Source organism: Brachyhypopomus gauderio, chromosome 5 (genome assembly GCF_052324685.1).
Source record: "Brachyhypopomus gauderio isolate BG-103 chromosome 5, BGAUD_0.2, whole genome shotgun sequence".
NCBI lineage: Eukaryota > Metazoa > Chordata > Actinopteri > Gymnotiformes > Hypopomidae > Brachyhypopomus > Brachyhypopomus gauderio.
This window is the reverse complement of record NC_135215.1, coordinates 22,441,596-22,457,618: the sequence shown is the minus strand read 5'-3', so window position 1 is coordinate 22,457,618 and position 16,023 is coordinate 22,441,596. Positions and strand designations below refer to the sequence as shown.

General features: G+C 41.8%; 1 protein-coding gene across 17 annotated transcripts in view; it reads left to right on the top strand.

Moving 5' to 3' along the window:
• The window catches only part of cacna1c (calcium channel, voltage-dependent, L type, alpha 1C subunit), a 427,514-nt gene that overhangs the window by 269,100 nt on the left and 142,391 nt on the right, over positions 1-16,023 (top strand). For 15 of the 17 annotated variants that reach the window (XM_077006511.1, XM_077006509.1, XM_077006519.1 and 12 more), the window contains exons 5-9: positions 3,119-3,258; positions 3,594-3,755; positions 4,244-4,449; positions 6,049-6,152; positions 15,026-15,198. In XM_077006511.1, the coding sequence (XP_076862626.1) occupies positions 3,119-3,258; positions 3,594-3,755; positions 4,244-4,449; positions 6,049-6,152; positions 15,026-15,198 (785 nt within the window). Of the gene's footprint in view, positions 1-3,118; positions 3,259-3,593; positions 3,756-4,243; positions 4,450-6,048; positions 6,153-6,421; positions 6,526-15,025; positions 15,199-16,023 lie in introns of all 17 variants that reach the window. The other 2 variants (XM_077006517.1, XM_077006515.1) reach the window with 1 other exon arrangement.

Genomic DNA, 16,023 nt, shown 5'->3' with positions numbered 1-16,023 from the left:
TTACATTTGATGAATAACACACAAATTAATACATAGATATGCATATGCCTAATATAGCACATTACATGTTGATACTTGGTTATACATCAATCTAAAATACTACCACCGGAATACAAGTATATTGATGAGTCTAAAATAATGCAGCACATGAATATGGGAATACGCAGGTCTCTATGACTCTAACACAGAATTAATGAGCATGCATGTCTAAAATAGCAGGACACACAGGAATATATATATATGCATATAGGAATATATGCATGCATGCATTCACAATACAGTTCAAAACTTCAAGGACATGTATATCTAACTACTGAAATACACAAGAATACATGGATATGCATCAATGTGGGGTGATTATACAATAACTGATAAAATCACTTATACTGAGTACATGAATGATCATAAGTTGTGTCTTTATATCGACCACAGATCACATAATGTTCCAATGTTCATAATGTCCTTTGTTCTGGTTCCTTAAGGGCTGGAAAACTGAATACTGGTTTTAGGAATAATTACCCTTTCCTTGGTTGGAAAATTGTCCAGTTTGGTGTCTTTAGATTAAGTTCGCCGAGCTGGTTCCAGTAGGCCGGACTCCTATTCCGTGTACAGTTCACATTTGGTGTTATAAAGATCGCTGAAATATTTGCATCTTCAGTTCTGGATTTTAACACAGGACTTCCAAGGTGTTGTAAATTGGGTTTAAACCTTGGGGAATCAGATAAGGCTGTAATTTAGAGTTTTATGAGTGTAGGTCCTTCCTGAGTTGTGAGCCCTGTGTCCTTCAGAGGAAGGTTGTTTCTGACCAGAGCCCTTTGATGGCCTTTCTCCCAAGCTCTGGAGATCAGATAAGGTTAGAATTCTAAGCTTTGGGAGACGAAAATCATTGTGAATGAGTATTCCTTGGAGCCTGGTGATGCTTGAATAGCCCATGTTTGCCTTTACATACAATAAAAGGGATTTAGATGAGTCAGTTTCTTACACTCTGGGGGACGGGTTCCTCTCTGTGGTGATAGTGAAGAAATACTTGGCTGTCTCCACTACATCCTGGTAATCCACAAGGAGGGTTAAGAAACAATACCACACACATACACAGCACTTAGGAGTAATGCTTGCTTGCTTGCTTAAGATTTACCATAAGACAAATGCTGTATCTAGTGTTCCAGAGCTAATACAAATACCAATTTTTGTTTGGTAAGTTGCAAATACCTTCATACCTTCATACAGTGCATTGATCTATGCACTGAGCAAAAATCTGAGCTAATGCAACTTGTGTTAGCTACTTAACAATGTTAGTGAAGCAAAGGAGTTCACTGTTGACTTTAGGACACACTGATGAGACTGTGGTGGAAGGAGAAAGTAATTTTAAATTTCATGGAGCCCACTGATAACCTGTACTTTAAATACATCAAACTGTTCTTCAAAGGCACAACAATATTGTCCTTTTCTAATAATACTTTAAGCTCATGATAATGTTGTGGTGGGCAGTGTTTGAGTGAGACATACAGTGAGATTTCTTGTCTTACAGTGCTACTAGAATAATTCACAGAGCCTCAAACTGTGTAAATAAGTTTTATGTCCTGTCCTGTTCAGAGTGGTCATGAGAGAAAAATAATATAGAAGATGAAGGAAATAAGAATGCTAAAGAGTTTTTAAGTAGTCATCTGTCATCTGTAGCAGTAACACAGGACAAACAGAAGCAGGTCACAAATGGAAGTGAAGTCACTTGTAATGAGATGACATGCATGAGATGAGATGCAGAAGACATGGAGTATGGTACCATGGAATCTTTAATGTCAATAGCACAGCAATGACAATCGCATGCATTGAAATAAAGTGGGCTGGCACGGCCTACAGTGACGTCACTATTAAAGGCAATCCAATAATCATCGATGGAATAATACAAAGTAAAAAATCAGGGTGGTAAACAGAAAAATGGAGCTGACAAAAAATAGAAAGAGAAAAAAACACAATGTTACAACATACAGCATCGACTGAAAATATAAATCTACAAACACTTTTCTGGAATTGAAATTAAATTGAAAGGATAGTGCTTTACTGTGACGGGTAGGGTGAGCGAAAATAAATGGAAGCGATCACGCCAAGTCTCAGGGAAATAGGATGGTTTAATATGTAAAGTGCGCAAACCAAAACCCGTGAACTGATCCGAATTAAGGATATAATAACCAGCAGTCAACTGGTACAAAGACAAGACATATATAGACGAACAAACGACCCTCAGGTGAGACGGATCGCGGGCTCCGCCCACCTGAGGGACGAACATAATGCCACACCCACAGGACAAGCTGCTGCTGTAGACGGGGGCGACCAGTAGGGGGGCGCCGTACCGTGACATTTACAAAACACATGTTCAGCATAAACATTTATGGATTGCTTTTGCAACTGTCACTAGACATTCATTATAATTATGCTCCAAGTGAATGAAATTCCCATGAATTGTCCATGGTAATAGACCATACATTGCAGTTGATAGATATTAGGTTGAAAAACAGGAATATTTGTGTAACATGCTGGTGGCATAAGATGAATGCATGGGAGAATATTTGAACATTTTCAATCTAATTTCCACTGTATCAGTAGCAGTAACACAGGACAAACAGAAGCAGGTCACAAATGGAAGTGGTCACTTGTAACGAGATAAATATTAGATGGAAAAACAGGAATATTTGTGTAACATGCTGGTGGCATAAGATAAAGGAAGACAAAGCACACCAATACAAGTCTTGCTGGCTCTGTTGAAGGGGTTCCTTGCAATGCCTAACAAAATTCTAGATGTCCCAGAACTATTATCAGTAGAGCTACTACCACTAGGAACCAACTGCGAAGCACCAAAGGAATAGAATACTATACCAGCGTTCCTGGGTTCCATCACTGGCAAAACCATTTTTGGGCTGTAACTGACTTAGAGGAGAGCCTGCAGGGATTTAGAGGAAGCACGGGCTTGGGGTCCGGCTGCCATGACCTATGGGCCAGCCAGCATGTGAGACTGGCCTTGTCTCAAAACATTTTGGTTGGAGGTCTGACTATGTGGTTATTTGATTTAATATGTCATATCTCAACACATCATCTTATTGTTTACTCTTCCTCTTGCTCTCAGGTTGTTTAGTGCTATATTAGAGCAGGCCACAAAAGGGGATGGAGGAACGCCAATCGGAGGAAAAGCAGCAGGATTTGATGTGAAGGCCCTGCGTGCATTCAGAGTGCTGAGACCTCTACGATTGGTGTCTGGAGTGCCCAGTGAGTAATTCACAAACAAAACAGCCCTACACCATAAATTGAATGGGGTGAATTAGGGAATGCATTGGTGAGTTGCCCTTTGAAGGATTAGCAGACACACAATGTATCCGAGATATTTCATAATCAGAGGCCCCTGCCCAGATGCAGCAGTGCATGCATGCACCCAGCACTCTCCAAATGGACAGATGAATGTTTTTTTGTGGTCACATTTCTACACCATGTCCAGCTGTATGCTGTGTGTGTAGCTGCAGCTGAGGTGTTATAAAGCACCCCACAATTGTAATAAAATTGGCACAACAGTGTGACCTTAACCTTATGTGCCTGTATGTTTGCAGGTTTACAGGTGGTGTTGAATTCCATTATTAAAGCCATGGTTCCCCTGTTGCATATCGCCCTGCTTGTCCTCTTCGTCATCATCATCTATGCCATCATTGGCCTGGAACTCTTCATGGGAAAGATGCATCGCACATGCTTCTTCATCAGAGATGGACAGAAAGGTCAGCTCCATGCCCACTGCCAAACTGCCTCATTAACAAACTTGGAGCATTACAAGATGCCATCAATTCTCTCAAAATCATGTACAATGTTTTCTCAATCACACTTAAAAAAAATTTGCAAAAAAAAAAAAGTTATAGATATAACTATATAGATATAGTTTGAGAAGTTATAGATCCATATGAATAAACCAGCAAAACACTTCAAGTTCCACTGGTAACTGGAATTCAAGAGAAATTTGGAAGACTAAGTTCCTTGTTGTCTTTCAGGGCCTGTTAGGAGTAGGAAGTGCAATATAACCACAGAAAAATGAATATTGGTGTGTTTGATATGAATATTGATTATATTATTGTTAATCATTATTATTAGATATTAATAAGAATTGCCATGTTTATGGGAGTTTAACTTTCTTTTTTTGTATATCCTGGCAACATATATTGTTTTTGTGCAGATGAAAGAATGAGATAAATCTGTATTGGCCTTACCCTAGGTGCTATATCTGAGGAGAAGCCTGCACCCTGCGCCCCAAACTCATCAGCCCATGGGCGGCACTGTTCCCCACCCAATATCACACAGTGCTACGTGGGATGGGAGGGGCCAAACGACGGCATCACAAACTTTGATAACTTTGCCTTTGCCATGCTGACAGTGTTTCAGTGCATCACTATGGAGGGCTGGACGGATGTCCTCTACTGGGTGGGTCTGGTCTGAGTCTGGACAAAAATGACACAGTATAGCACATAATGCATATCACACACTAACAGCATTAAAACAGAGGTCGCTCACTGCTGTGTGCCATTCAATTTCAGTATAGATGGCCAGGGAGATATGTTACTATATTGTGTCACAAGATGGCAAGCTAGTACTTCAGTGATACATAAGCACACTTCTTTCACATGAGATCTAAAATTTTATTTGATTCTAAACTAGTGAGTGTGTGTTTGTTTGCATATGTGTGTTGCTTAAATTGGAAGGTGGGGTAGTTTGAGTTGCTTGCAGACTATTTCAGTCTATGACAAAATTGTGGAGAAAAACTCAATCGCTCTGCAGAAATATAACTGTGGGTATCTATATTTTAATCATAAAAGTTACAAACAAAATCTATAGCTAGGATTACATCTGCCTTGTCAATGAGACAGAATATCTGATCATAGCAGTATGTTTACATTTGTAGACATGAACATTCTAAAAACATATCTTAGAATTAAAAATTCACACATGAAATGGGTCTGGATCACATTTGATTGCCCATGAATCTGAGCGCAGTCTAAATATTGTGAACATCCATGAACCATGTCCAATGCTGATATGAGAACTATCAGTCCAGCTTGCTTAGTCCAAATAGAGAAGCTGTGACCATCATCCAATGCATGTCTGTGAACAACACCAGAGGCGAAGTATGATACAACCGCAGAGACCATATTTCTTTCTCCACTGAGACCATGAAAGCAGTAAATAATATCACTTGTCTATAAATTTCACACTTGTGCTGTGCTCAGCCACACATATTTGTTGCAAATACTGCTAAAAAAAGACTGAGACACAAGAACAAAAGAGTATCTCTTGCACATAGTGATATTTTGTCTACAGGAAACTAAATATTTTACATAAAAATATCATGTGAATATGTCCATATGAGATTGTGCCAGTCCCACTTATTGAAATTACATTGTGGCCACACAACATTCCACTTCCATTTTTTCCCATGTGTTCTTTTTTAACCAGGTGAAGCAACAATTTTAACTACCCCACACTTTCAACCGCCATCAACCTCCTCCCTCTGACCTAATTGTTCTTTGCTTCTATCTGGGCTGCTCCCCTCATATAACAGCACTAAGGCTCAGATTTTTTTTAGTTTTCCAATAATTACTTAAGCAAATCATAATTTTATTACAATAATCCAACTTTATTAACCTTGCCAGGGTTTATCACTTCATTCTGTTATATGGTATCAGTCATAAGAAGTTTACTACCGAGATGTGTGTTCTCCTCTCCTCCATGGTAACAAACAGTCTATTCATTGCTTTATGAGATATCCTCACAGCTCCTTAAAAAAGCACATGTAAAGTGAAGAATCATTCTTGGTACGGTGATTTTCGACTCTGTTCACACCAAGAGAGAGTGTACTTTTCAAGTCATTGTTTTCTAAGTGTCCCTAAAGTAGTTGCTTAAGGCTTTTCTCCTATAAGCTTTTCTGCCTCTTGAGTTTCTCACACCTCATCCCAACCACCCTCCCTTCCCACACTCTTACACCACCCCTTTTTCATAACTGAGCTTCCTTCCTCCTTCCTTCAGATGCAGGATGCTATGGGCTATGAACTTCCCTGGGTCTATTTTGTCAGTCTGGTCATCTTTGGATCCTTTTTCGTTCTAAATCTGGTTCTGGGGGTGTTGAGCGGGTAAGCAACTTGTACACGCGTGTGTTGTCTGTGTGTGTGCGCTATACTTTTTGTAGTCTGTGGACAAGCTTTGAAAAACAATGAACCTTGTAACAGGTATCCTCCCCAAGGAGAAAGGACTAAGAGGCAGTGAAAGAGGCAGAGGACACACCATTCAATGAAAAGACAAGCCCGTTATGATATTTTGAGTCATTTGCTAACTGTCCTTCCCCCTCTGTCTCTCCATCTTCATCTCTCATCTCTTGTTCGCTCTCTCCCTCTGTTCCCAGGTAAATGACGCTGTAGGGAACTCCTGGCCCTGGCTTTATTTTGTTACTCTAATCATCATTGGCTCATTTTTTGTTCTTAACTTGGTTCTGGGGGTCCTGAGCGGGTAAGAGACAGACGGACAGACAGACAAAATAGGGTTGCTAATTAGGGTCAATTTATTCAAGAATTTATCAGTTAACCTAATAAGTCATGATAAGACATACTAAGATTTATAAGAAAAAGTCAAAGGAAGCAATTTCATCCAGCACTAACAAACCAGAGATGTTCTACTGGGACTGTTGCTGATGTTACATATGTTAGAAAGATTAACACATGTAAGCTTAGGTGATCTTGAGGGAGGCAAGGTTAGCTTGAAAGTCTTCTGGAAGCAGGGAGAAACATAGGGGTACCAGAGTGGAAAGTTGTTGTGCCACTCCATTAACCAGCAGTGTAGAAGTGATATATAGTGACCTGGGGCCTCATGTACGAACGGTGCGTACGCACAAAAACATTGCGTACGCTATGTTTCACGCAAACGGTCAGATGTACGAAATGTGATTTGAACGTGAGAAAGTGCGTACACCTACGACACCTTCACCTCTGGCGTACGCATGTTTCTAATGTGTTTTCGTCAATTAGCGACACTTAGAGGTGATGCATTGAAATTACAACTATTAATATATCCTTCACGCACACATTGTAGTAAGCCCTTATTGGGTAGAATAAAGCAAATTAATCAGAAAATTAAACAGTAAATTAATCAGACAATTTCACTGCCTTACTGAAATAATCATTCAACGTGTTTCCACTTAGCCTAGATTATATAAACATGCATTAAATTAGATGGCAGCGTTGGCATTACTGGAAGATATTGTTAATGGCCGAATTCGCCGAGAGCGCATTTTCCATGACCATTATGATTCTTTAGCCCATGATGATGAGTGGCTTATAAGCCGTTTCAGATTTCCAAGAACTGTCCTCTTGTGTTGAGTTGGGTCCAGTTTTGGAGAGAGAAACGCGAGGAGTTGCGCATTACCAGCGACAACGCTCGGTTTCCTGGCGACTGGCTCGTTTCAAAGAGAACTGGCAGACCGGTCGGGGATATCCCAGTCATCTCTGAGCCGGGCCATGCCAGCTGTTTTGGATGGGATCATCTGCATGTCAGCTAGGTATATAAAGTTCCTATATGAAGCGGTTGACCAGGCAAACATTAAAGCACAATTTGCAGCGATAGCCGGTTTCCCTAATATAATCGGAGCGATCGACTTCTATGAAGGCCCCATCTGAGGAGGAATTTGCTTATGTGAATAGAAAGCACTTTAATTCCATAAACGTGCAAATAATCTGTGATGCAAAAATGTGCCTTACTAATGTAGTGGCACATTGGTCTGGATCAACCCAATGATTCGTACATCCTTACAAACTGCATTGTTAGAGGTGGTGGAGCCATAGGCAGAGCCAAAGCAGGGGCCGGGGTGGCACTGGGCCCCCCTGAATTCTGATTGGCCACCCCAAGTGCCCCCCCAGATGACTGACATGTCACCGCATCGCACATCTTGTTGAGAGCCTGGTGCGTTTTGTAATCGGTAATGATACTCAATGCTCAATTTCATTTAACACATGCAAGCAGCAGGCACGACGGAGAATTTTTTTCAAACGAACGTGTTGTGCCGAATTCAGAGTCCCCTCGTTTGCACACGCATAAAGACGCTACAGATGATATTCCGGAGTTACAGTGATTATAATTTAGTTCATTGAGCACTCTAGTTTTGTCCTAACTGTGACGGGCAGGTGTGAGCAACAAAAAGGAAGCGATCACGCCAAGTCTCAGGGAAAAAGGATGGTTTAATATAAAGTGTGCAAGCCTAAAACCCGTGCAATAGATCCAAATTAAGGATATAATGACCAGCAGTCAACTGGTACAAAGACAAGACATATATAGACAGACAAACGACCATCAGGTGGGAATGGATCACGGGCTCCGCCCACCTGAGGGGCGTACACGACGTCACAAAACAACAACACAGCCGCTGTGGACGGAGGCGACCGGTAGGGGGCCGCCTCACCGTGACAGACCCCCCCACCAAGCCGCACTCCCCTCCACTGGGTGTGTGGCACACAGCGGCTGCACAACAACACGAAGGGGCAGGAAGGCAAGGACAGGCAGGGACACACCTCCTGCAGTCCACGAGCTGAAACACAAAACACATAACGTTAGTCAGCTCACCTCCCTGGGCGGGACCCTGGACCGACTGGGCCGTTAACAACACATAACCACGCCCCGGTCGGTCACAGGGCCCTCGCACCCTAACCGGCCCTTGGCCGGTGAGCCCCACAGGTGTGAGGACGAGGAGCTATGGCTCATATGTCGTCCTTAGCGTATGTGTGTGTGCAGGTTACCTCCCCGAGGCGTGGCTTCTTCACCTCCTGGACCTACCTCCTCCCAGAGCTGACCCCTGCCTTCTGCTAGGGGTCACCCCAGCCTCCTGGGGGAGCCAACCCTTCCCGGGGTCCCTCATCACAAGGTGGACTCCTCCACCCAACCCAGGAGCGCCAGAGACCGAGGCCCAGAGCACCCCCGACGCGGGCTAGGGAGCAGCCCCAAGGGCCTCCTGGTCACCCCGGGCAGGAGGGAGGATCTCCTCCCTCAGCAGGAGCTTTTCAGACCGGAGCCCCATGGTCCCCAAACATCCGGGGGCCCCAGCCCTCTAGGGAGGGGCTCTTCATGACCGGGCTCCGGTCACCCCACAACACAAGGGGACTCCTGCCAGGTGGAGACCCCCACAAGGTCCAGGAACACCACGACACCGCCAGGGGGAAGCACCTGCACAGAAACAACACACACACACACACACACCCCAACACCAACATAGAACACAAACGCGCCTCAGACGCCCTCCGTGCCATACCCAGTGGCACGGGACCACAACCGCCCCCCTCCCAAACACACATTTAAGGGGAGGAGCAAGCGTGGAATTACACTTAACAGTAGACAACACGCTAGGACAAAACACACACGCAAATAACTAGACAAACAAAACTGTGCACAAACAACGAACGGAACGGGATCCTTACGTGCACGCTCGGTAGACACTGACGCGCCGCTCAGGTTCGCAGTCGCTCCCCCACATTAAACACAAGACGACGGGGGAGCGAGGCGACGGTGATGAGCGGTACCCGCGTCACACATGAAACATTCAACACAAACACAAACGAGCGACGCACACTGACCAACGTTACCATTCATACGTACACAGACACCACACAAGACGAAGAGCATACCCAGGGAGACTGCCCTGGTCCTCGCCGTGCCACACACACAACACGGGCACGGCGGAGCTCTTCAAACAAACAGACAACAAACACGAAGAGTTTTTCCCAGAGCAGACAGCCCTGGTCCTCGCCGTGCACACACAACACAAAAGCACGGCGGAACTCTTCACAAAACACCACGCAGACAAACACTTACCACGAGACATGACCACGAACGAAGGAGAAAGAAAAAGAGACTCGGCGGCTTCCGAAGGGTGGCTGGTCATTCTGTGACGGGCAGGTGTGAGCAACAAAAAGGAAGCGATCACGCCAAGTCTCAGGGAAAAAGGATGGTTTAATATAAAGTGTGCAAGCCTAAAACCCGTGCAATAGATCCAAATTAAGGATATAATGACCAGCGGTCAACTGGTACAAAGACAAGACATATATAGACAGACAAACGACCATCAGGTGGGAACGGATCACGGGCTCCGCCCACCTGAGGGGCGTACACGACGTCACAAAACAACAACAACACAGCCGCTGTGGACGGAGGCGACCGGTAGGGGGCCGCCTCACCGTGACACTAACTAGATATTTAGACATAATACTGCTGTAATACTGTGATATCGTGGTCAGAGGTGAACTTCGGTATAGCCAGTGTGTATTTTATTTTAAATAATTAACACCCTTGAGCCAGTGTGGCTTTGGACATAGATAATGCAGTTTGCTGTGATGGATAATTAAAACCTAGCTCTTATTTATGTATAGAAACATAAATCGACAATATAATCTGTAGCGTCTTTACGCGGATAAACGAGGGTTGTTGGAATGCCCCACAACACCGTCTGAAAGCAAAAAGTGTTCTGAATGCTACAGGCACCGTTCAGAATCTGATCAGGGGTGAGTTTCCCAAAACGTTCTTAGTGCTAAGTAGGCTACTTCGTAACCTCGTACATTTCATATGAGCTTACGAAGTACTTAGCGCTAAGAACGTTTTGGGAAACTCAGTTCAGTTAAATGTGTTCAGTTCAGTAGATATATGCGGCTTAGCCCGGTGCAGCTTATAAAACTTTTTCCTTTTTTTTTTACTTTGTAGGTGCGGGTAATATTATGGATGAATTATATTATAATTTTACATATTGTACATAAATAAATAGTTTTAAAAAAGACACTTTTCTAGGAAAAATAATATTATACTACACATTATATCTACAGTGGTTTCTTTGCCCCGACTTAAGTTTGTGTGACCGTATCAGTGATGCAAGTTACTGAAAATATGTACTCAAGTGCAATTAATTATTTCAAAAACAGTCACTCAATGATCGAGGGACTGCTGAAAGCAGCTTTCCTATTTCGTATATTTGGATTGTAAGATATGCCAGAAGTAGCACATCTGTGTTTTTACTTTTACATGTTGTACATTTTGCACATTGTTTAAAAACTGCAAATTTCATACACAAATCTGATCTCCTGCGTGCTTAAGATGTACTTGATATGAAAAGTATTTACAGATTTTGATTGCAATTGAATGCTTTTCGTAAATATACATTGTCATAGTCTATGGACCCCCTAAAATAGCTTTAGCCACCCTCTGGCCACCCCAAGGATAAAAGTCTAGCTCCGCCACTGGGTGGAGCACCCAGCGAACCCAGAGCCAGGACAAATTAATGCGCAGCGGAAATTTTAACCAATTCTTTTATTGAGTCGCTGATGCTAGTGAGCGCATCACTGATATTTTTAGGTGCATTATATTATTCTGCCAGTGTGCATTATTCTGACCCCACAACATTTAAAGCTTCACACACGCTGTCCCACTCAGACCTTTTGCGCTTTGCCGTAATGCCACAACGTGCCAAAAAAACATTTTTTCCGCACCTCTACCTCATTCAGGAGCATCTCCACTTTCACATTCGGTGAAGTTCCTCTTTTTTCCCCATTTAGACATGGTTTGTGATAGATCAGAGAGCAAACTTCTCCGGTACAGGGCAAATTTAAATGAATTTGCACCATGTGCGCTCCATTCCACGTTGATTGGGATGTACAAAAGAAATGTGCGTGGATTTTCTGGATTTGTACGTACGCCAATTTTTAGTAAGAAATCCACGCAAGTCTACATGAGGCCCCTGGACCAGGTAGAAGAGAACATATTTTTACGTACTGTACATTAGGGGCATAAAGTCCTGAAGAGTGAGTAGGGCAAATGCAAGCAGTGATCCCAGCTTAGTCACAGACCTAAACAGATTTTGCTAGATTAGTACACAGTTCATGGTCTTTCTAAGAAGAATGGTCATTATTTGCGGTACAGTATAAAAGTCTGAATCCTGGGATTGGAAGCTGGTGCATTATACATTTACATATGGCAGATGCTTATCCAGAGCAGCTAATGCTATTTCATTATATGACAATACAAAACAATCCCTGGGAAATGAACCTATGACCTTGGTGTCACTTTACTTTATTCTACTAGCTAATATGGAAACCTAGTTGCATGATTGTATACCCTCTTAGCTCAGCCACATTTGAACATAAAAATTGTAAATTACAAAATTACATCCTGTACATTCCTGGCAAACTCATGAGTCAAGTGTGAGTTGACAGGTATGTAAATTAAGCATATGATTTGAGAATTTGCTCACTTTACAGACATTCAGGATTTAATTATAGGTTACTGATGACCACAGACATATTTCGGTCATTGGGTGAAATACTCTGCAGAAACTTTGATTTTCGTGGTTTTAATCCCTCAATTTCACAAATTATAATTCACATTCTGCAAATATGCTCTCATCAAGCCTGGTGGCATGGTGTTTTCTGTCTGTGGTGTAGCTGTGGGGATTGGAGGATGTTATGGTTTTTACTGCCTATAGCTAGATTGTTACAGGCTAGGCTCGCCTGTTGAAAAGGAACTGACATCCTTATGCTAAACCTTCATTTTTTTGCCCAATTAGTTTTTTTCCCCAAATTATTACAGAGACAAGTCTGACTCCATTTTCATTGATAAAATTATAGGTTGGGTATTTGATGCTCTTGAAGATTTTGACATTTTGATGATTTCCCAGAATTCCCAAAACTCCAATTTCTAAAAATAAAATAAATTTGGAAAAATTAGCAACCCTAATACAGACAAACTGATCAATATCTTTCTGCACATGTTGTACTGCTGTATCTTCTTTTCTTAATTTTTTTATAAAAAGCATCTTTCCCTCCTTATAACAACTTGCTGGTAAAAAAAAATGAGGCAATAACAAAACCTACATTCATTAAATTGAGACAAAGAGTATGGGTGTGTTAGCAGTTGGTATTGTAAACCACTGGCCTTCCCAATTTACAACTTTATAAAATTTAAAAATGTTATTGAAATGCAAATAAATCATTAACATAAGGACACAGAGGAGATGCAGTAAATAGTTTCTTGCTTATTACTGCAATTTTCTTTTTTTCACATCATTAATAATAAAATATATTGATCTATTCATTTAAAATTCATCTTTTTAAATATGCTATATGAAAAGGCAGTGGATTTTTCAGCTTTTATTTAGCAACATGACATACAGTTTCTCATGTTTCAGCTTCAACTACCATTTCATCATTTAATTATTTCATTATTTCTCTTAGCAAATGTGTAATGTTGTTTTTAATATGTATCTTCTCTTACCTTATTTTTCTTCAAAGTTCTGATTAACTAACAACCAGACTATAATGTGTCTTTGTCTATGATGAATGTTCTGAAATTTTGCTAACGTGTGTGTGTGTGTGTGTGTGTGCGTGTGTGTGTGTGTGCTTGCATGTGCGTGCATGTATAGACATTAATAGTATATTTGTATCTGTGTGTTGGTGCCGGGTGGTAGTTGTGTATGAACGTGTAACTTGTGCAGATGTGTACAGTGGGGAAAATAAGTATTTAGTCAGTCACCAATTATGCAAGTTCTCCCACTTAAAAAGATGAGAGAGGCCGGTAATTGACATCATAGGTAGACCTCAACTATGAGAGACAAAATGTGAAAAAAAATTGAGAAAATCATTTTGTCTGACTTTTAAAGAATTTATTTGCAAATAATGGTGGAAAATAAGTATTTGGTCAATAACAAAAGTTCATCTCAATACTTTGTTGTATATCCTCTGTTGGCCATGACAGAGGTCAAACGTTTTCTGTAAGTCTTCACAAGGTTGGCACACACTGTTGCTGGTATGTTGGCCCATTCCTCAATGCAGATCTCCTCATGTTTCATCTTCATTGCAATTGCTGATGGAAGGAGGTTTGCACCCAAAATCTCACAATACATGGCCCCATTCATTCTTTCATGTACACGGACCAGTTGTCCTGGTCCCTTTGCAGAGAAACAGCCCCAAAGCATGATGTTGCCACCCCCATGCTTGACAGTTGGTATGGTGTTCTTTGTATGCAACTCAGCATTCACTGTCCTCCAAACACGACGAGTTGTGTTTTTACCAAGTAGTTCTACTTTGGTTTCATCTGACCATATGACATTCTCCCAATACTCTTCTGGAACATCCAAATGCTCTCTAGCAAACTTCAGATGTGCCTGGCTTAAGCAGGGGGACACGTCTGGCACTGCAAGATCTGAGTCCCTGGCGTTGTAGTGTGTTGCTGATGGTAGCCTTTGTAACGTTGGTCCCAGCTTTCTGCAGGTCATTCACTAGATCCCCCCTTGTGGTTCTGGGATTTTTCCTCACCGTTCTTGTGATCATTTTGACCCCACGGGCTGAGATCTTGCGTGGAGCCCCAGATCGAGGGAGATTAGTAGTGGTCTTGTAGGTCTTCCATTTTCTGATTATTGCTCCCACAGTAGATTTCTTCACACCAAGCTGCTTGCCTATTGCAGATTCAGTCTTCCCAGCCTACAATTTGGTTTCTGGTGTCCTCCGACAGCTCTTTCGTCTTCACCATAGTGGAGTTTGGAGTGTGACTGTTTGAGGTTGTGGGCAAGTGTCTTTTATACTGTTAACAACTTCAAATAGGTGCCATTAATACAGGTAATGAGTGGGGGAAAGAGGAGCCTCTTAAAAAAGAAGTTACAGGTCTGTGACAGCCAGAAATCTTGCTTGTTTGTAGGTGACCAAATACTTATTTTCCACCATTATTTGCAAATAAATTCTTTAAAAGTCAGACAAAATGATTTTCTCAAATTTTTTTCACATTTTGTCTCTCATAGTTGAGGTCTACCTATGATGTCAATTACAGGCCTCTCTCATCTTTTTAAGTGGGAGAACTTGCACAATTGGTGACTGACTAAATACTTATTTTCCCCACTGAATATACTGTATGTATATATTCAGTATACACAGATGGTCAGATGATTCTCTTTTCCCTCTCCCTCCATCTCTGTCACTCATACAACCCGGCTCAGAGAGTTCTCTAAGGAGCGCGAGAAGGCGAAGGCTCGTGGAGACTTCCAGAAGTTACGTGAAAAACAGCAACTGGAGGAGGACCTAAAGGGCTACCTGGACTGGATCACACAGGCTGAAGACATTGATCCAGAGAATGATGATGAGGGCCTGGACGATGACAAACCCAGAAACCGTGAGTATTGGATTGGTTGGACTCAAATAAATAAATATGTGTGTGTGTGTGTGTGTGTGTGTGTGTGTGTGTGTGTGTGTGTGTGTGTGTGTGTGTGCGCGCGCACGCGCAGGGGCTTAGGCATCTATGTGCTGTGAGTTTGAGGGTATGTGTTTTTCTTTCTTTGCAATTTTAGATTCCTTTTTAGACTCTTTAAAAGCACTAAACACCAGTTTACAGAGCAGATTTGTTATTTTTTGTCTGTTATAAATGTAGTTAAGAAAATTTCAGGCAAAGGAAGAAATTTGTGTATAGCTCAAGATAGAAAGCTAAAATCATCTCTTAGCTGAGAACTTAATCAAATTTTTAGTTACTTTAACATGACAGAAGCAAGTGTCTGGGGTAAAAGTGTAACGTTTGGGTATTGGAGGTTAGATGCAATTGTGGACGTTAGTGAGGTTTGTGCAAGTGGCATTTTGAGCCGATTTTTAAATAAGTTGTACTAATACACTTTAACACTAGTTATCTCAAGGTGTACATACAGCAAAATGATTATTCAGGGCTCAAACTGAAGTAGACAGTTGGGCCAACATATTGATTCACCTCCAGGTTTATATTTTCATAATATTGGTTCTATTTGAGAGCCTCTAATACAGAGATTTTGGGGATTTAAAGTGTGTAAATGTACAGTGGTGATATAAATCATGCTCTGCTTTTTCTGATTCAACAGAGTGTTGTCTGACAAAATAAACAATATTGAGCATATACATGGAAGAGCTGAAGAGCTTCACAGTATTGTTCACTAGGTGTCCAAGGCCTCTCCAAAGTGCCATGCCTTTATTCAAG